Source organism: Ranitomeya variabilis, chromosome 1, assembly GCF_051348905.1.
Source record: "Ranitomeya variabilis isolate aRanVar5 chromosome 1, aRanVar5.hap1, whole genome shotgun sequence".
NCBI classification, from domain to species: Eukaryota; Metazoa; Chordata; class Amphibia; order Anura; family Dendrobatidae; genus Ranitomeya; species Ranitomeya variabilis.
The window spans coordinates 165,758,577-165,781,515 of record NC_135232.1 but is presented as its reverse complement, the minus strand read 5'-3'; the positions used below and the strand labels follow the sequence as shown (position 1 = coordinate 165,781,515).

At 43.6% G+C, this 22,939-nt stretch overlaps 1 protein-coding gene across 2 annotated transcripts in view; it reads left to right on the top strand.

Annotated features, from left to right (window-relative positions):
• MCC (MCC regulator of Wnt signaling pathway) overlaps positions 1-22,939 on the top strand; it is a 452,211-nt gene that overhangs the window by 125,741 nt on the left and 303,531 nt on the right. Inside the window, exon 1 of one of the 2 annotated variants that reach the window (XM_077290469.1) lies at positions 8,006-8,266. The exons of the other annotated variant lie outside the window; for it this stretch is intronic. Coding sequence (XP_077146584.1) covers positions 8,210-8,266 — 57 coding nt within the window. The 5' untranslated portion in view covers positions 8,006-8,209. Of the gene's footprint in view, positions 1-8,005; positions 8,267-22,939 lie in introns of those variants that run through there. 2 annotated transcript variants of the gene reach the window in all.

Genomic DNA, 22,939 nt, shown 5'->3' with positions numbered 1-22,939 from the left:
AGAGATGATGATGATGGGAGTATATACAGCTCTGGCAAAAATGAAGAGACCACCACATCAAAACCCTGTCATGGGCAGCCCAATCTCCAGACCTGAACCCCTATGAAAACCTCTGGAATGTAATCAAGAGGATGATGGATAGTCACAAGCCATCAAACAAAGAAGAACTGACTAAATTTTTGCGCCAGAAGCCGTGTGAAAGACTGGTGGAATGCATGCCAAGACGCATGAAAGCTGTGATGAAAAATCATGGTTATTCCACAAAATATTGATTTCTGAACTCTTTCCAAGCTAAAACATTAGTATTGTTGTTTCTAAATGATTATGAACTTGTTTTCTTTGCATTATTTGAGGTCTGAAAGCACTGTTTTTGTTTTTTTTTTATTTTGACCATTTCTCTTTTTCAGAAAACAAATACAATTATTACTTGGAAATTCGAAGACATGTCGTCAGTAGTTTATAGAATAAAAGAACAATTTACATTTTACTCAAAAATATACCTATAAAGAGAAAGATCAGAGATGATGATAGGAGTATATAGATGATGATGGGAATATATACAGTTAAGTCCATGTATATTTGGACAGAGACAACATTTTTCTAATTTTGGTTATAGACATTACCACAATGAATTTTAAACAAAACAATTCAGATGCAGTTGAAGTTCAGACTTTCAGCTTTCATTTGAGGGTATCTACATTAAAATTGGATGAAGGGTTTAGGAGTTTCAGTTCCTTAACATGTGCCACCCTGTTTTTAAAGGGACCAAAAGTAATTGGACAATTGACTCCAAGGCTATTTAATGGACAAGTGTGGGCAATCCCTTCGTTATGTCATTCTCAATTAAGCAGATAAAAGGCCTGGAGTTGATTTGAGGTGTGGTGTTTGCATTTGGAAGGTTTTGCTGTGAAGTAAACATGCGGTCAAAGGAGCTCTCCATGCAGGTGAAACAAGCCATCCTTAAGCTGCGAAAACAGAAAAAACCCATCCGAGAAATTGCTACAATATTAGGAGTGGCAAAATGTACAGTTTGGTACATCCTGAGAAAGAAAGAAAGCACTGGTGAACTCATCAATGCAAAAAGACCTGGGCGCCAACGGAACACAACAGTGGTAGATGATCGCAGAATAATCTCCATGGTGAAGAGAAACCCCTTCACAACAGCCAACCAAGTGACCAACACTCTCCAGGAGGTCGGCGTATCAATATCCAAATCTACCATAAAGAGAAGACTGCATAAAAGTAAATACAGAGGGTTCACTGCACGGTGCAAGCCACTCATAAGCATCAAGAATAAAACGGCTAGACTGGACTTTGCTAAAAAACATCTAAAAAAGCCAGAACAGTTCTGGAAGAACATTCTTTGGACAGATGAAACCAAGATCAACCTCTACCAGGATGATGGAAAGAGAAAAGTATGGCGAAGGCGTGGTACAGCTCATGATCCAAAGCATAGCACATCATCTGTAAAACACGGCGGAGGCAGTGTGATGGCTTGGGCATGCATGGCTGCCAGTGGCACTGGGTCACTAGTGTTTATTGATGATGTGACACAGGACAGAAGCAGCCGAATGAATTGTGTGCTCAGATCCAGCCAAATGCAGCAAAACTGATTGGTCGCCGTTTCATACTACAGATGGACAATGACCCAAAACCATAAAGCCAAAGCAACCCAGGAGTTTATTAAAGCAAAGAAGTGGAATATTCTTGAATGGCCAAGTCAGTCACCTGATCTCAACCCAATTGAGCATGCATTTCACTTGTTAAAGACTAAACTTCAGACAGTAAGGCCCACAAACAAACAGCAACTGAAAACCACCGCAGTGAAGGCCTGGCAGAGCATCAAAAAGGAGGAAACACAGCGTCTGGTGATGTCCATGAGTTCAAGACTTCAGGCAGTCATGGTCAACAAAGGGTTTTCAACCAAGTACTAGAAATAAACATTTTATGTAAAAATTACTTAATCTGTCCAATCACTTTTGGTCCCTTTAAAAACAGGGTGGCACATGTTAAGGAGCTGAAACTCCTAAACCCTTCATCCAATTTTAATGTGGATACCCTCAAATGAAAGCTGAAAGTCTGAACTTCCAACTGCATCTGAATTGTTTTGTTTAAAATTCATTGTGGTAATGTCTATAACCGAAATTAGAAAAATGTTGTCTCTGTCCAAATATATATGGACTTAACTGTATGATGATGGGAGTATGTAGAGATGATTATGATGGGAGTATCTAGAGATGATGATGGGAGTATAGAGATGATAGAGATGCTGATGGAGATGCTGGTGATGCTGATGATGCTGATGATGGAGATGATGATGATGATGGAGATGATGGAGATGATGATGATGGAGATGATGATGATGATGGAGATGATGATAGAGATGATGATGATGCTAGAGATGATGATGATGATAGAGATTGAAGACTTCCATTGAAGGAGAACTCATCACCTCTTGGCAGCCTGTTCCACTCATTAATCACGCTGTCAAAAAGTTTTTTCTAATATCTAATCTGTGTCTCCTCATTCAGTTTCATCCCATTGTTTCTAGTCTTTCCTTGTGCAAATGAGAATAAAGATGATCCTTCTACAATGTGACAGCCCTTGAGATATTTGTAGACAGCTATTAAGTCTCCTCTGTCTTTTTTGCAAGCAAAAAATTCCCAAATCCTGCCACCATTCCTCATAAGGACATGGTGTGCAAGACCGGTCACTATTCTGGTGGCTATTGTTTGAACTCGCTGCAGTTTGTTGTCTTTTTTTTTTATGTGGTGCCCAAAACTGGACACAGTATTCCAGATGAGGTCTGACCAAAGAGAAGTAGAGGGCAATAATGACTTCACGTGTTTTAGACTGTATGCTTCTGTTAATACAACCTAGAATTGTATTTGCCTTTTTTGCTGCTGCATCACACTGTTGACGCATGTTCAGTCTGTGATCAATTAGTATACCCACGTCTTTTTCACATGTGCTGTTGCTTAGCCCTATTCCTCTCATTCTGTATATGCTTTTTTCTTTTTTTATTGCCCAGATGTAGTACTTTGCATTTTTCCTTGTTAAAAACCATTCTGTTGCTGTCCACTACTCCAGTTTATTTATATCTACTTGAATAATCTCTCTCTTCTCTAGTATTAGCTATCCCTCCTAGCTTTGTGTCATCAGCAAATTTAATCAGTTTACCCTCAATTACTTCATCTAAATCATTGATAAAGATGTTGAACAATACAGGACCCAGGACAGAGCCCTGTGGTACCCCACTTGAGACATTCTTCCAACTGGATGTGCAGCCATTTAAGACCACTCTTTGGGTCCGATCAGTAAGCCAGTTATGAATCCACCTAACAGTTGCCTGGTTCATTCCGTACGTAGTCATTTTTTCAATAAGGATGGTGTGAGATACTTTGTCAAATGCTTTGCTAAAGTCAACATATACTATATCTACAGCATTTCCCTGTTCCACCCAGTCAGTGATGCTGTCATAGAAGGAAATTAAGTTAGTGTGACATGACTTATTAGTTAAAAACCCATGCTGACTGTTTAATCACTTCATTCTTATCCAGGTACTTGCATACTATACATGTTGTTTAATATATAGAAATGATGATAGATGATGATGATAGATGACGATGATAGAGATGATGATGATGATAGAGATGATGATGATGATAGAGATGATAATGATAGAGATGAGGATGATAGAGATGAGGATGATAGAGATGAGGATGATAGAGATGAGGATGATAGAGATGAGGATGATAGAGATGAGGATGATAGAGATGAGGATGATAGAGATGAGGATGATAGAGATGAGGATGATAGAGATGAGGATGGTAGAGATGAGGATGGTAGAGATGAGGATGGTAGAGATGAGGATGGTAGAGATGAGGATGGTAGAGATGAGGATGGTAGAGATGAGGATGTAGAGATGATGATAGATTTGATGATGGCAGTATATATAGGTTATTATGGCAGTATATAGAGGTGATGATGGGAGTATTTAGATGATGGGAGTATACAGATGATGATGATAGTATATAGACGATGATGGGAGTATATAGAGATGATGATGGCAGTATATAGAGGTGATGATGGGAGTATATAGAGATGATGATGATGATAATGATTGATTTGATGATGGTGGCAGTATATAGAGGTGATGGCAGTATAGAGATGATGATGATAGAGATGATGATGATAGAGATGATGATGATAGAGATGATGATAGAGATGATGATGATAGAGACGATGATGATAGAGATGACGATGATGATAGAGATGACGATGATGATAGAGATGACGATGATGATAGAGATGACGATGATGATAGAGATGACGACGATGATAGAGATGACGACGATGATAGAGATGACGACGATGATAGAGATGACGACGATGATAGAGATGACGACGATGATGATAGAGATGACGACGATGATGATAGAGATGATGACGATGATGATAGAGATGATGATGATGATGATAGAGATGACGATGATGATAGAGATGACGATGATGATAGAGATGACGATGATGATAGAGATGACGATGATGGAGATGACGATGATGGAGATGACGATGATGGAGATGACGATGATGGAGATGACGATGATGGAGATGACGATGATAGAGATGACGATGATAGAGATGACGATGATAGAGATGACGATGATAGAGATGACGATGATAGAGATGACGATGATAGAGATGACGATGATAGAGATGACGATGATAGAGATGACGACGATGATGATAGAGATGACGACGATGATGATAGAGATGACGACGATGATGATAGAGATGACGACGATGATAGAGATGTCGACGATGATAGAGATGACGACGATGATAGAGATGACGACGATGATAGAGATGACGACGATGATAGAGATGACGACGATGATAGAGATGACGATGATGATAGAGATGACGATGATGATAGAGATGATGATAGAGATGATGATGATAGAGATGATGATGATAGAGATGATGATGATAGAGATGATGATGATAGAGATGACGATGATGATAGAGATGACGATGATGATAGAGATGACGATGATAGAGATGACGATGATGATAGAGATGACGATGATAGAGATGACGATGATAGAGATGACGATGATGGTAGAGATGATGATGGTAGAGATGATGATGATAGAGATGATGATGATAGAGATGATGATGATAGAGATGATGATGATAGAGATGATGATGATAGAGATGATGATGATGATAGAGATGATGATGATGATAGAGATGATGATGATGATAGAGATGATGATGATGATAGAGATGATGATGATGATAGAGATGATGATGATGATAGAGATGATGATGATGATAGAGATGATGATGATGATAGAGATGATGATGATGATAGAGATGATGATGATGATAGAGATGATGATGATGATAGAGATGATGATGATGATAGAGATGATGATGATGATAGAGATGATGATGATAGAGATGATGATGATGATAGAGATGATGATGATGATAGAGATGATGATGATGATAGAGATGATGAAGAAGATGATAGAGATGATGAAGAAGATGATAGAGATGATGAAGATGATGATAGAGATGATGAAGATGATGATAGAGATGATGAAGATGATGATAGAGATGATGAAGATGATGATAGAGATGATGATGATAGAGATGATAATGATGATAGAGATGATGATGATAGGCTAGTTTCACATTTGCGTTTAAAAACGCAGCGTAAACGCGTGCAAACGCTGCGTTTTGTTAGACGCATGCGTTTTCTCATGCGGTAAAAACGCGGCGTTTTGACGCGTTTACATGCGTTTTTTCCTGTGTTTGCGTTTTTGACACGCAAGTGTGTGACAGCAAGTGTGTGACAGCTGCCAATCATCAAAATTAGGGTTGAGCGAAACAGATTGGCCAATTTCAAAAGTCGCCGACTTTTGGCAAAGTCGGGTTTCGTTTTTATATATATATATATATATATATATATATATATATATATATATATATATATATATATATATATATATATATACATACATATATATATATATATATATATATATATATATATATATATATATATATATATATATATATATATAATTTACTTCAGCGCGATATTGCAGAAAAGCCGATTGCCGGCTTTTAATTTCTCCTGCCTAAACCCGACATGATATGAGACATGGTTTACGTACAGCAAACCATCTCATATCCCCTTTTTTTTTTTTGCATATTCCACACTACTAATGTTAGTAGTGTGTATGTGCAAAATTTCGGCGCTGTAGCTATTAAATTTAAGGGTTAAATCGCGGAAAAAATTGGCGTGGGCTCACGCGCAATTTTCTCCTCCAGAGCGGTAAAGCCAGTGACTGAGGGCAGATATTAATAGCCTAGAGAGGGTCCATGGTTATTGGCCCCCCCTGGCTAAAAACATCTGCCCCCAGCCACCCCAGAAAAGGCACATCTGTAAGATGCGCCTATTCTGGCACTTGGCCACTCTCTTCCCACTCCCTGTAGCGGTGGGATATGGGGTAATGAAGGGTTAATGTCACCTTGCTATTGTAAGGTGACATTAAGCCAGATTAATAATGGAGAGGCGTCAATTATGACACCTATCCATTATTAATCCAATTGTATGAAATGGTTAAAAAAAACACACACACAATATTGCAAAGTATTTTAATGAAATAAACACACAGGTTGTTGTAATATTTTATTGCTCTCTCAATCCACCTGAAGACCCTCGTTCTGTAACAAATTAAAAATAATAAACCAACAATATACGGTACATACCTTCCGTAGATCTGTAACGTCCCACGATGTAAATCCATCTGAAGGGGTTAAAATATTTTACAGGCAGGAGCTCTGCTATAATGCAGCTGTGCTCCTGCCTGTAAACCCAGGGGAATGAAGGTAATGTAGGTCAATGACCTATAGTTACCTTCAGTTGCGGTGATGCGTCCTCTGCTGGATGTCCTCATATGACGTCGAGCATGGGAAAAAGTTCCCAGGCTCGATCGAGGATTGATAGATTTGATGATGTTGGCAGTATATAGAGGTGATGATGATGATAGAGATGATGTTGGAGATGATGATGATGATGATGATGGAGATGATTATGATGATGGAGATGATGATGATGATGATGGAGATGATGATGATGGAGATGATGATGATGATGATGGAGATGATGATGATGATGATGATGATGGAGATGATGATGATGATGATGGAGATGATGATGATGATGATGGAGATGATGATGATGATGGAGATGATGATGATGGAGATGATGATGATGGAGATGATGATGATGGAGATGATGATAGAGATGATGATGATGATAGAGATGATTTAGAGATGATGATAGATTTGATGATGGCAGTATAGAGAGGTGATAGTAATGGGAGTATATAGAGATGATGATGATAATGATAGATTTTATGATGTTGGCAGTATATGATGAGAGAGATGATGATAGATTTGATGATGGCAGTATATAGAGGTTATGATGATGGGAGTATATGGAGGTGATGATGGGAGTATATAGATGATAATGGGAGTATGTAAATGTTGATGATGGGAGTATATAGAGATGATGATAGAGATGATGATGATGATAGTACGTAGAGATGATGATAGATTTGATGATGTTGACAGTATATAGAGGTGATGATGGCAGTATATAGATGATGGGAATATATATATAGATGATGGCAGTATATAGATAGAGATGATAATGATAGATTTGATGATGATGGCAGTATATAGATAGATGATAGGAGTATATAGAGATGATGATGATGATGGGAGTACATAGAGATGATGGCAGTATATAGATGATGATGATAGAGATGATGGCGTATATAGATGATGCTGGGAGTTCCTACAACCATGTGTGCCGGTAGAGTGGCCAGGATTTGGCGGAGGACCTGACAGTGTGTGCAGCCCCCTCCTCCTCCCCTGTGTCCCAGCACCGCCCCCGTTACACGGTGCCGCGGGCAGCAGACGGCCGCTTCTCCTCACACCGCTATGTGAAAGTTTCCGCTCCTCACAGTGCATGGAGCCGGCCGCTGTGTGCTGAGTGAGTGCGGGCTCATGTGCGCGGCCGGCGGCAGAAGTTGTGCGGGGCTGGAGCGGGGGATGTGCGCGGCTCGTCCTGCTGCTCTCCCATGTGTGCGCTGCCATAGAGGCAGGAAGTCTGGCTGCAGCCATGAGCGCCGGACTGGAGCTCACCTATGGGGACGACTGCGAGGTGGCCGTGAGTGAGGTAAGCTGGGTGCTGTCACTGCCGGGTGCTGTCACTGCCCGGTGCTGTCACTGCCCGGTGCTGCCTGTGTGATGGCAATGCTCGGGTCTGGGGACTATAGGTCAGTGCGGCATCAGTCTATGTGTAGCCTTATGGCTGCTGTCACTGCACCCTGCTATGTCCTGGGTGGCCCCCCGGAGCACTCACTAATGAGACCCCCACAGTGGCTATGCTCCATGTAGCTCCAACATAGAGACCCCTTCTATATCCCTACTGTTCAGTCCTCCGTGCAGTGTCCGTCTGCACTGAGCTGTACAAGTAACGCACACATGGACTCCAGCCCCGACCATGGAGGACGGGTATCTATGGGGGAAGGGAAAGGAAGTTGATGCCTTCGGGAAGTTTTTGTTTCTGGCATTTTGTCCTTGCTGTTGCTAGAATCCCTTCATCTTCGCCAGGTTTCCCACTTTCCTTGGATGTGACAGTGGAGGTGCTGTGCAGAGTGCACCCGAGGGGTGTCATGTAGCCCCCGAGGGGTGTCATGTAGCCCCCGATGACCTCCCTGCTGCCGCACTGTGCGGATTGTGTCGATGCTGGTTCTTGTAGATGCTGGTTCCTGTATCTGTGTAGCTGGGGACTTCATTAGTAGAACTGCGGACTGTTAATTGTTTCTATCGTCCTGTAAAGTTCCTGGATGTGGAATAATTCCGGCCTCCTCTGACAGCAGGGAAGTGCTGCTTATTATATCCTTACACTGGCTTCTTTCTCACATGGAAATCTAAGGATAACCTTGGCAGCCATGTGTGGTACATGGCGAGGTCCATCACCATGAATCGGGGTGCCATGGCTGGGCGCTGGCTGTAATCACCACTTATTCTGCAGAACTGGCAGTAGTATTGCTGCTCCGCTGACACTTCCATCAGCTCAAGGTCACGGAGAAAGTGGTGCTTTGCATCATATCAGGGGCTGGATATGGGTGTACTAAGTTGTCAGGAGTCCTTGACAGTGTTTGACTGGAAATGAACTTTAGGACCATGTGTGCCCTATAGGGAGATGGACTGCAGAACCTCTTGATTGCACATTTCTGTGCCCACTGTGGTGTTGCTAACTCCTATACCCCATGCACTGAGCCTCCCCAGTCACATAATGCGGTAGTTGTAATCCTAGGAGTCAATGGGGTTGTCGCTTGCTTCACAACTTTTGCCTCTTACACATATTAATGATGATGCTGGTGAAACATTGCACACATTTTTTTCCCCCGAAGATTTATGCTTAGAAACATGCTTGTGTGTTAAACGTGGCCAGCTCTTGCAAAGGACTATGGCTTTGTCAGTGAATGCCGATCCATTTCTGATGAGTTGTACGATAGCCGTCCCCGGAGTGTTTGTCTACGTGAGCTGTAAATGACAACCTGCGTAGTGCAGAAGGATCTGTGAGGCCATGGCAGCCACTTATTATCTTACGAGTGCTGTGATATTAATATGATTTTTTTCCCAATACTGACATAGCTCTAGGTTTGTGAAAGCATTCTAATCCGTTGGTGAAAAAGGGGTATTCCACTACTGGACAATGTCAGGTGACCACCGGGAGACAGCACCGACATAAGTAAATATATATTTTTTGTGTTATTATAGACACTTTAATATAGGGGACAACCCCTTTAAGATATTGTTAGACTGAGTTTCAGAATTCTCTAAAATTGCAGAGCAGTGACATAAAACCTATAAATCCCAGACTAGACTAACAATAACATTTACCAAGACTTACTTTCCATAAGTTAGCCTTGAGACATATCAGGGAATATATTTTAGTTTCAGGAAAACCTCTTACGTTTACCCGTCTGTGGGATTGTAGATAACTTACTGATTCTGGTTAATCCAACTCCTTGGTCTTCGTGATCCACCAAAACGAAGGTCTGCAGACCCCCATGGAAATGGACAGTAGGTTGAGCATTGCTCCTCTTCATTCATTGTCCATGGGACTCCTGGAGAAAGAAGAGGACAGAGCACAGATATTTCCAGTCGTTACATAGACAATGCTTGTCTGCTGCTTCATTCACATGAGGCTCTGTAGAAAGATGCTAAATGTTATTTGTGGAAAAGCCCCCAGCCATCAGTAAATTTCAACCCGTCTTCTGAACAGAGAATAATTTTTAATTTAGGGAAGACCTTAACATGTGCAAATTTTTAAGACGTACCCCAAAATAATGTGGTGCATCTGTTGGCTGTGTAAATCTGCCCCGCTCTGAGCTGGCTTAGATTTCAGTCTGTGGAATTTATTGAAGTAAATTTGCTGTGCTACAATGGGTCATGTGCCTTTACTAATTACTTAGAACTAAAAATCTCCAATGTTGTGCAAAAGGGCAAAATTTTGTAATACATTATCCAATTCTATAATACTAGAAAACTGGTGAAGGGAGACTGACAAATTCTCCCTCCCCCTCCCACTTCCCCAATGTTTCCTTAAGGGGTTGTTCACACTGTGGATACACTGGAAATGTCCAGGAAAATCCACAGTTTAACAGTGAGACTTTAACATATCTCACCAATGCACTTCATAAAAACCCTGAAGCTGAACACACATGTAAATTGACTTACGGTGTAGATTTGATCTGCATCATGTAAATTTCCGCATAGGTATAGTGTGAAATCCGTGACATCCAACATCTGGGATATGGATTTTTCAGCTAAGGCTATGTTCACACGTTGTGTTTTTACTACTTTTTTAATGCAAATTTTATGCTGCGTTTTGCCGTACCATCAAAGCTATGAGATTTCAGAAATCTCACACACACACATTGGTATTTTCCTGACTGAATTGAAAAACTGCTGTGTTTGCAAACTACAGCATGTCACTTCTTTCAGTGTTTTTTCACCCACAAAAAGCAACGAGGGAATGTAAAAAACGCAGCAACAAACGCAGGTATCAGGTTTTGCTGCATTATTGGTGACAAAACTTAAGGAAGTTGCATCTTTTTTTGGGGGGTGGGAGGTGGGGGGCAAACTGTATCAGCATCAGCATCCACAAGATGCAAAAATGCAGCAAATACGCAGCACAAAAAAGAACAAAACCTGCATTTTGTAAGCAGCTTCTTTAGGGTATGTGCACACGCTGCGGATTCGTGTGCGGATTTTTCCGCGCAGATTCTGAAAAATCCGCAGGTAAAATGCCCTGTTTTTTTGTGTGATTTTCACATGCGTTTTTACACCTGCGGATTCGAATTATGGAGCAGGTGTAAAACACTGCGGAATCCGCACAAAGAATTGACATGCTGCGGAAAATAAACCTCAGCGTTTCCGCGCGGTATTTTTGCAGCATGTGCACTGTGGAATTGGTTTTCCATAGGTTTACATGGTACTTTACAATGCATGGAAAACTGCTGTGAATCCGCAGAGTCAAATCCGCAACGTGTGCATATTAGCCTAACTGCCAAGAGAGCAGGTTTTGTCTGCAGAAAAAGATCAGCAAAAATGCAGCGTGTGAACATAGCTTTATTGTTCACAGACTTTGCTAAGCATTTCTAGCTAAATCCACAGTGCATTTTGTTCCTTGGGGTAAGTTCACATGTTGTGTCTTTGCTGCAGATTTTGTTGTAGAATGTTCTGCAGCTTTCCTCTTCATCTGAACAATCAAGTGTATCCACAGTGCTCCATTCACCTTGCAGATCAGAAGTGACCTTTTTAGCCTCCTTGGGGCAAGTATTCAGCAATATTCCCATCTTCACCTTGAATGTATACATAAAACATAGGCTCTTAATGTGAACAAAGCCTTATCTTCATTGTATACTCCCAGAGGATAAAAAAAGCCAAATGTTGGATACATAGGTATATGGCTTGTTCTAAGGCTACTGTCACACAGTGCAATTTTGATCGCTACGACGGTACGATTCGTGACGTTCTAGCGATATCGTTACGATATCGCAGTGTCTGACACGCAGCAGCGATCAGGGACCCTGCTGAGAATCGTACGTCGTAGCAGATCGTTTGGAACTTTCTTTCGTCGCTTGATCACCCGCTGACATCGCTGGATCGTTGTGTGTGACAGCGATCCAGCGATGTGTTCGCTTGTAACCAGGGTAAACATCGGGTAACTAAGCGCAGGGCCGCGCTTAGTAACCCGATGTTTACCCTGGTTACCAGCGTAAACGTAAAAAAAAAAAAACAGTACATACTCACATTCCGGTGTCTGTCCCCCGGCGTCTCAGCTTCTCTGCACTGTGAGCGCCGGCCGGCCGGAAAGCGAGCACAGCGGTGACGTCACCGCTCTGCTTTCCGGCTATGGTGCTTACACAGTGCAGAGAAGCAGAACGCCGGGGGACAGACACCGGAATGTAAGTATGTACTGTTTGTTTTTTTTACGTTTACGCTGGTAACCAGGGTAAACATCGGGTTACTAAGCGCGGCCCTGCGCTTAGTAACCCGATGTTTACCCTGGTTACCCGGGGACTTCGGCATCGCTCCAGCGCCGTGATTGCAACGTGTGACCGCAGTCTACGACGCTGGAGCGATAATCATACGACGCTGCAACGTCACGGATCGTGCCGTCGTAGCGATCAAAATTGCACTGTGTGACAGTACCCTAACTCTTGTTAGGGTAAAGGTACCTTCACACATAACGATTTCGTTAATGATATCGTTGCAATGTCACGCTTTTTGGTGACGTAGCAACGATCCCGCTAACGATCTCGTTATGTGTGACAGCGACCAACGATCAGGCCCCTGCTTGGAGATCGTTGGTCGTAGGGAATGATCAGGACCTTTTTTTTGGTCGCTGATCACCCGCTGTCATCGCTGGATCGGCGCGTGTGACGCCGATCCAGCGATGTGTTCACTTGTAACCAGGGTAAATATCGAGTTACTAAGCGCAGGGCTGCGCTTAGTAACCCGATATTTACCCTGGTTACCATTGTAAAAGTTAAAAAAACAAACAAACAAAAAAACAGTACATACTCACATTCCGAGTTCTGTCACGTCCCCCGCCGTCAGCTTCCCGCACTGACTGTCAGCGCCGGCCGTAAAGCAGAGCACAGCGGTGACGTCACCGCTGTGCTCTGCTTTACGGCCGGCGCTGACAGTCAGTGCGGGAAGCTGACGGCGGGGGACGTGACAGATATCGGAATGTGAGTATGTAGTGTTTTTTTTGTTTGTTTGTTTTTTTAACTTTTACAATGGTAACTAGGGTAAATATCGGGTTACTAAGCGTGGCCCTGCACTTAGTAACCCGATGTTTACCCTGGTTACCCGGGGACTTCGGCATCGTTGAAGACAGTTTCAACGATGCCGAAGTCGTTCCCCTGATCGTTGGTCGCTGGAGAGAGCTGTCTGTGTGACAGCTCCCCAGCGACCACACAACGACTTACCAACGTTCACGGCCAGGTCGTATCGCTGGTCGTGATCGTTGGTAAGTCGTTTAGTGTAACGGTACCCTAAGGCTCAATGGAGTGGTCGCAACGATTTTGCAGTAGCTCATTTAAACAATTAGGTGTCTTTGTGGGGGAACAGAGGTTTCTGTAAATCAAATGATTGCTTGTTAAACAATAAAAAAAAATCCACCGCTGCGATTTTCAGCTGCAGCCTGGTCACCCCCTTTTTGCCTTTACACTCAGGAGAGTTTGACATTATTATTTTTTTTCTTTTATCAATTAGTGTTTATTGAAGATTTCCAAAACAATACAGTGCAGTCAAACAGTAATAACAGTAACAGAGGTCAACTAAAAATGACCAGAAATAAGTGAGGAGAAAAACAAAACCAATCAGAAAGGAAGAAGTAGGAAGTAGGGGAGAGAAGCGGAGGGGGAGGGGTAGGTACGGTAGGGGGAATAGGGGGGGAGGAAAGGAGTGTAGGCATTCACAAGACATTATCTAGCAGTTCAGTTATAGACAAGGGGTCCTGGCAAACTATGGCAGAATAAGAATATTACAAACACAAAAACAGACATGTCAATTATGCTTACTTATTCCCACTCAAGTAAACAGTCAAACAAGGTGGTGCGGGTCAATAGAGGAATGACCGCTATGTAACCAAGGGTGCCAAATATTTTGTCTTTTGGTTTTGGCAGTCATGGAGTGAGCCAAGGCGAGTTCATATTGGCAGAGTTTGACATTATCAGGCACTTGTGTGTCCATCACATTGTCAGGATTGTTTTTTTTCCCCACTAGAAGTGAACAGTGAAGAGTTACATTGGATAACTACAAGATCAAATTTTAGAGTCTGGGAGGAATAGATACAGAAGTACTGGGAAATTGTATAACATTTTATTATACAATAAATAACACTGCTGAAACTATAATGCAACTATAAAACGTGTCAAGGGTGATATATGGAAAACGTAAGTGCTAGAAAACATTGTACATTTTAACAAATCGAATCAAACCTACCTTAAGGGAATCCGTCAGCAGGATTTCACCCCCCCACACACACACACAACCTATATGTGCATGTAGCTCTTTCAGAGACAACTTCAGCAATATGTTTACATGGCCAGTTCCTTCCCCTATTACTGAGAAATAAGTGTTTTGACTTGATATGGAAAGCTGAGGCTGAAGAGCTACTGTAGATCTGAAGCCTCTGTCACTCCAGCCCCATTCCACACCCAGTGCTGGCTTTTGTTTGATTGACAGCCTCTACACTGTCTAACTTCAGGCAAACGGACGGTCAGTCAAGCAGGAAGAGCAGGCACTGGGCGGCGTATAGAGCTGGAGTGACAGAGGCTTCACATCTACAAATGGCTCTCCAACTTAATTTAATATTGATAAATGTGAAGCCCTTCTATCCGTGGTACTGTGTGCTGTGTATGCCTCACACAGTGTAATGATTTTAAGCACATCTGGGAGGTTAGTCATATTGATTTGTGTCCCCATGTTCTTAAAAAGTTTAGGCACTGAGAAAAAAAAAATCTGACTAAATGTCTTCAGGACATTAATACATTTTCTCTTTTGTAAATAGCAAAACAGTCGTGTAGTTTACTCTTATAGGGTGAAGCCACTCGTAGCCGCCATGGGTGGCCGCTACTGCACATGGTGTTTCTGCAAATCCAGTCTCTTTTGCTGCGCCTTTTTTAGCTGCACTGTTTTCTGTATTTGACATGCATGTAAATTGCAGCATGTTGCAATTGGCACCGAGATTTAGTCGAGAATCGCCAATACAAGCGAGAAAAAAATCGCACAGCTCTCGGACAATGCGAATGCTTTTCAATTTTTACCCACCAATGTCCTTCGAAAAGCCGGCAATTTATGTGCCTCGTACAGTAAAATCACACTGACAGGTTATAATAAAATAGATATCTACACATAGAATACATAGATATATAGATGTCAGTGACATATAAATACAGTGGGTACGGAAAGTATTCAGACCCCTATAAATTTTTCACTTTGTTTCATTGCAGCCGTTTGGTAAATTCAAAAACGTTCATTTTTTTCACATTAATGTACACTCTGCACCCCATCTTGACTGAAAAAAAAACCCAGAAATGTAGAAATTATAGCAAATTTAATAAAATAGAAAAACTGAAATATCACATGGTCATAAGTATTCAGACCCTTTCTCAGACACTCAAGTCACATGCTGTCCATTTCCTTGTGTCCTCCTTGAGATGGTTCTACTCCTTTATTGGAGTGTAGTTTAACAGACCTCTAGCGTTTCTTCATGTACCGTATTTTTCGGACTATAAGATGCACCGGACCATAAGACGCACCCCAAATTTTCAGAAAGAAGATGGGGGGAAAAAAATAATGCATCAAATGGGGGTCCGTCTTACTGTCCGAATTCAGCTTACCCTGGGGGAGATCGGCAGTGCTGGTAGAGTGGGGTCACAAGGGGTGTCTGGTGGTCCGGTGCTGATATGACCCAGACTGGTGTGGCTGGTTTGGAGGTGCTTGGTGGTACGAGGGCTCTGCCGACATTTTGTGAAAACCCAGAGCCCCCACACATCCATTGATGGGATGCGGTGGTCTCCAGGAAATCCCATCCCAGGCTGATGCTGCAGGTTCGGCGGTGCTCGGTGGTGCGGGGGCTCCAGTGACATTTTGTGAAAGCCCAGAGCCCCCCACATTTCCATTGCCTCGATGCTGTGGCCTCCGGGAAAATGGCCGCTGTAGGCGGCGCATGCGCAGATTGAGAGCTCTGCCCCGAGATCTCAATTTGTGTATGCGCTGCCAGAGGTGGCCATTTTCCTGGAGACCACAGCATCGAGGCAATGGAAATGCAGGGGCTCTGGGCTTTCACAAAATGTTGCCGGAGCCCCGCACCACCGAACACCGTCGAACCTGCTGAACCAGCCTGGGATGGGAGTGAGATCATCGCCCTTAAGCATCGGACCACTTCAAAAATCGCCCGCCTCCTGCTGCCACCACAGTAATTGTAAGTACATTCCGACTATAAAAGACGCACCCACGTTTTCCCCCAAAATTTGGGAGGGAAAAAGTGCCTTACAGTCCAGAAATACGGTATATGGTTGTTTTGTTAGCTTTTATTCTCTTTCTATTTACTAGGTTTGATCTTTTACAATTTAAATGTATTGTTAGACCAGTGAGGTTCAGACAGGAGGCAGAAAGGTTTTATCTGAGGTTCAATGTGAATGCAATGATAACAGGATTTGTTAGTGTGCTGGTTGTTTTCTAACAGACCCCTTGTGAAGTAAATGAGGTTTTTTACTCTTCGCCACGACAGCACCCTACTGGAGAGAGGGATCCGCCCTGCAGGAACAGGAAACCTATTGAGAAACAAAAGGGGGCGGTCCGCCTTTCCTCCTCAGTTTAGGTTTCCTGTTCCTGCGGGAACGACAGGACTTCGTCATGGGAAACATACCTGGGCTAGCATGCCGCCTGCGCGGTGTCCGAGAGAACGGCAGGGGCTGCGTCTCAGAAGCAGCGTCGGGGGAGTTCCGTTAGACGGCTCCCTCCTCGTCTGATGGAGCGGGCAGACGGCCGGGTCCGGGGAGGGCCGACCGGCGTCCTTCCCAGCGTGCGGTGTGGCAGTATGACCAGGAGCCGGGTACGGTGATCCTCCATTGCGGCCCGGCGCTGAATCCCGGGCCGCACATGCGCCGAACGCCGCAATACAGGCTACCCCGGAAGTGAATCATGGACTTCCGGGGTGCCCAGGCCGGATCCAAGGCGGGGGAAGCCAGCGCCGATCTGCGCATGCGCAAAAAAAAAAAAAAAAATTTTTTGGCGCACTATTTAAATTGCTCACAAACATTAAAACGGCGATGCAGAGATGTCATCCCCAGGTGCCATGGACCCCACAGCTGGAGATCCAGTACCCCCCGCCAAAGATCACGCCAGAGGATCCTCGGACACCGCTCGTAAAAGTGACGGTTCCAGAACAGGATCTCGGCCTTCTGATCCGGTATTATTTGCTTCACTGGGTGAGTTGTGAACTCTGCCTATTAAGCTGACGCTGTCTCCCTATTTCTCTCTCTTTTCCCTTTCTCTACTTATACGCTTAGGGCAAAAAACGACAAAAAACGAAGCACAGGGAATGTGCCTTGTGTAACCAGCCCCTTCCTGACTCATACCCCAAAAAGCTTTGCAAGGACTGCTTTAAGGAAAAAACACAGGGAGCAGCAGTGTCCATTACGGACCTACGGGCCATTATTAGAGAGGAGCTAAAAAATATGACCCAGGACAAACCGCGTAGTGCTAAGTCCAAAACACCGACACTTGTGTCAGACTCCGACAGTGACCAACCTGTACTGTCAGACGCCTCCCTGTCATCATGTCCAGCATCATCATCCTCATCGGAGATTGAGGGACGCTCATGTTTTCCCTTAGACAGTGTAGACAACTTGGTAAAATCTATTCGAAATACCATGGGGTGTGAAGAGTCTAAGGGTGCGCAAACCGCGCAGGACATAATGTTCGCGGTTTTGGCAGACAGAAAGAGGAGATGTTTTCCAGTTATACCAGCAGTGAAAACATTAATTAAAAGAGAGTGGGAGAAGCAGGATAAGAGAAGCTTTCTACCCTCAGCGTCAAAACGTAAATATCCGTTCAGTGACGAGGAGCTTCTTACATGGACCAAAGTCCCTAAGGTCGACGCTGCTGTAGCTTCTACCTCTAAGCAATCTACTCTACCTGTGGAGGATGCAGGACTACTAGTCGATCCTTTGGATCGTAAGGCTGAATCATCCCTTAAACGTTCTTGGGAAGCGGCTACAGGAATATTCAAACCTGCAGTAGCCAGCACTTGTGCGGCCCGGTCAATGATCATCTGGATTGATCAATTAGACCAGCAAATTGAAAACAAAAGCTCGAGAGAAAAACTACGAGCAGCCATCCCTTTAATATGAGGAGCAGCGGCCTTTATGGCAGACGCCTCCGCCGACTCACTCCGTTTAGCAGCAAGATCTGCGGGCCTTGTGAATAACGCAAGAAGAGCTCTATGGATGAAGAGTTGGAAAGGGGACGCGCAATCTAAATCCAAAATATGCGCAATCCCATGTGAGGGTGAGTACCTCTTTGGTAAAACCTTGACGAGATACTCAAGAAAGCAAAGGACAGGAAGAAAGCTTTTCCTGAATCCTCTATTCCCTTTTACAGGAGAGCCTTTAAGAGGAGGCCGTTTGGCAAGAAGAGACAAACGGATAGGTCTACAACATGGACCCCTAAGGACGACAAGCAGAGAGGTACCATGTTTAGAAGACCCAACCCCCCAAAAGACAACAAATACTGAGGATATACCAGTTGGGGGCAGACTTAAATTTTTTACCACTCAATGGGAGAAAATAACATCTAGCTCGTGGGTTTTAAATATCATCCGAGATGGAATTAAACTAAAATTCTCTCGTGTTCCCCACGAGTCTTATATTATAACATCTCTCAGCTCGCCTATACAGCAACAGGCTCTAGAGCTTGAAATTCAAACCCTAATATCAAAACGGGTCCTAGTCCAAGTGCCGGTGGGACAGGAGGGTAAGGGATTCTACTCTCCCCTATTCCTAATTTCTAAGCCCGGCGGTTCTTTCAGGACAATCATAAACCTTAAAAAACTCAATTCATTCATTGAAAACTATACATTTAAAATGGAATCCATTAGGTCCACCATAAAGCTCCTATTCCCAAACTGTATGATGGGGGGCATTGATCTAAAGGATGCTTACTATCATCTCCCCATTCATGACAGATACCAAAAATTCCTCAGAGTGGCGGTAAAAATCAACAACGAGGTTCGTCACTTCCAGTATGCGGCCTTACCCTTCGGCCTCTCAACAGCGCCGAGGATCTTCACCAAGATAATGCTAGAGGTGATGGCATACCTACGCCAGAAGGAGACTTTGATTGTACCATATCTGGATGACTTTCTGGTAATAGGAAATTCAGTTACTCAATGTACTGATCGTTTAGCTCACGCAATTTCCTCTCTACAGGACCTGGGCTGGATAATCAATACCGACAAATCCAGACTCACTCCGCTTTCCCGTCAGGTGTTCTTGGGGTTCCAGTTAGACTCCATATCTCAAAAGTGTCTTCTGCCGCAGGTAAAGGTTCTACTGATCAGACACAAAGTCCTAGCTGCAATAAATAATCCGTGTATATCCCTAAGACAAGCTATGTCGTTATTAGGGTCTCTTATCTCTTGTATACCAGCAGTGAGATGGGCTCAACACCATACTCGAACACTACAACATCAAGTTTTACAAGAGGATAGACGGTTATTTGGGCGCTTAAATGCAAAAATAACCTTATCTCAGGAGGTTTTAACTTCCTTAGAATGGTGGCTAGACTCAAACCATTTGATGAGTGGGGTTCCATGGGTAATAACGCCATCTCATACCATAACCACTGACGCCAGTCCTCATGGATGGGACGCTCATATGGGAAATGATTATTGCCAGGGGTCATGGAGCATGGAGGAAAGCGGCAGCTCCTCTAACTTTAAAGAACTGAATGCTGTAAAATACGCCTTATATCATTTCCTCCCACAGCTTCGGGGGAAAGACGTCAGAGTCCTATCCGACAACACCACCACAGTGGCGTATCTAAATCGGCAAGGAGGTACGCGATCAGAGACTCTGATGTCTTCTGCTACAGAAATCTTAAATCTAGCAGAAAGTCACCTAACATCCCTTACTGCGCTGCACATAAGAGGAGCAAACAATCAGCAGGCGGACTTTTTAAGCCGACACACCCTGAGACAAGGAGAGTGGTGTCTAAACCAGCAAATATTTCTGGACATAATATCTCTTTGGGGCCGTCCTCAGATAGATCTCTTCGCCACAAGGAAAAACAGAAAAGTCCGGAGATTTGCTTCTCTATCTCCAGCGGATCATCCGGACATTCTGGACGCTCTCCAAGCCCCTTGGCAGTTCAGTCTGGCGTACGCGTTTCCTCCGATCATATTGCTACCTCAAGTTATACGCAAAATCAGAGAAGAAGGGGCGAGAGTTGTACTGATAGCTCCATTCTGGCCCAAGAGACCATGGTTCTCATGGCTACAGACCATGTCGGTCTCAGATCCTTGGGTCCTCCCCTCAACGCCCAACCTTCTCTTCCAGGGTCCGTTTTTCCACCCTCAGGTGGACAATCTCCACCTGACGGCCTGGAACTTGAGAGGCAGATGCTAAGATCGAGAGGATTCTCGGGGGGTTTAATTGATACGCTTCTCCATAGTAGAAAACCCTCCACCACAAAAATCTATACAAGAGTATGGAGAAAATTTTTTCAATTCCATACATCTACCAACACATCAGAGATTCCGATACATTCTATTCTGGAGTTTCTTCAAAAAGGGAGAGAACTAGGTCTAACTGTAAACACCTTAAAGGTTCATGTTTCAGCACTAGGAGCCCTCTATGGCCATAACATCGCGGGGGATAGATGGGTATCCAGATTTATTACGGCCTGCGAAAGAATGAATCCAGTTAACATACCTAGGATTCCACCCTGGGATTTAAATTTAGTCTTACAAGCCCTAACAGACTCTCCATTCGAGCCAATAGACTCAATACCAATTAAATGTCTATCACTAAAAACGGCCCTCTTGGTAGCACTGACTTCAGCTAGGAGAATCAGTGACATCCAAGCACTCTCTATAGATCCACCTTTTTTGTTAACCTTTCAGGATAAGTTAATTCTTAAACCAGACCCTTCCTACCTGCCCAAAGTAGCGAAAAAATTCCACAGGTCACAAGAAATAATCTTGCCCACTTTCTTCAGTAATCCATCCACTCCTGAAGAACAAAAATATCACACTCTAGACGTTAAAAGAGTAGTGTTAAAATACATTGAAAAGACCAGCAGCTGGCGACAGAGTAGGGCTCTGTTTATTTCCTTCCAGGGTGTCAAGAAGGGTCATGGAGTAACAAAAAGCACCTTTTCCCGGTGGATCAGACAGTCTATCAGACTGGCTTACTCCGCGAGGAAAGAAAACCCTCCGGAAGGCATAACGGCACACTCTACCAGAGCGATGGCATCCTCCTGGGCAGAGAGGGGAGACGTCCCGATTGAAACTATATGTAAGGCGGCAACTTGGTCAAATCCTTCTACGTTCTATAACCACTATAGGCTAGACCTATCGTCAACTTCTGACCTAGACTTTGGCAGGACTGTCCTCAGCACGGTGGTCCCCTCCCTAGGTGATGGTCTCTGAAAGATCTCCAGTAGGGTGCTGTCGTGGCGAAGAGTAAAAAGCCGGATTACTCACCGGTAATGCTCTTTTAGTGAGTCCACGACAGCACCCTCTTACATCCCTCCCTAGATTAATATAATACATATTATTTGAGTAAAATCCTTTTAATCATAAGCAAATAAGTTTAAACAATGAAATAAATGATATTTGCCTAATACTGGCGGTCCTCCGGGTACTCTGAAATCAAAACTGAGGAGGAAAGGCGGACCGCCCCCTTTTGTTTCTCAATAGGTTTCCTGTTCCTGCAGGGCGGATCCCTCTCTCCAGTAGGGTGCTGTCGTGGACTCACTAAAAGAGCATTACCGGTGAGTAATCCGGCTTATTTGCTGGTACTTTTGTACGATGGAGTGTCGTGTTCTACTGTGTGCTTAGACCTTGAAGTTTGCATGGATAACGTGGTTTTGTTTAAAACTTGATGCAGGATACAGCTAAAAACAGTGTACCTTAGTTTGATATTTAGTTTCCTAAGGGTATTAATGTTTTTCTGGTTCTTTTGATAATAGCGCAACATCCACGTATGTGCTGGTTTTGTTGCATGCACTAAGATGGGTAGACAGGTGTGGACAGGTATATGTTGTGCACCAAGGGCTTGAAGTTCAGGCAGGTTGTGGTTGCCTATACAACTTAATCAGTGGTTTGTGGCAACGAGGAGAACGGTATCCTGGGATGGGCAGTTTCATGATGAGGAAGAAAACCTTTGCTTACTCATAAGACTGACAACAGGTCACTGGGACGTTTCTCCAGAATCCTGATGTAGTTCAAGCCAACTATACATGATGAGCCTTTATCTCTGTGTAGTCGGTTTGAAGCTATGTACAGGAGAGTAAGTAGCTGCGAGGGTTGTGTGTTACTCTTTTGAATTGTGAAAAACTGGAAGAGGTGTCTGTATAGGATACAGAAGCAATTGACTAGGAGCGTACTAAAGGAAAATTGTATTTTTTGGGGGGGTGAGGGGGGTTCAGGGGAGTCAAAGCATTAGATAACTTACTGGGAAGCTCAAGAAAGGTTAAGGCTAGGTTCACATTGCGTTAGTGGGTGATCGCTAACGGACAGCGTTGCACG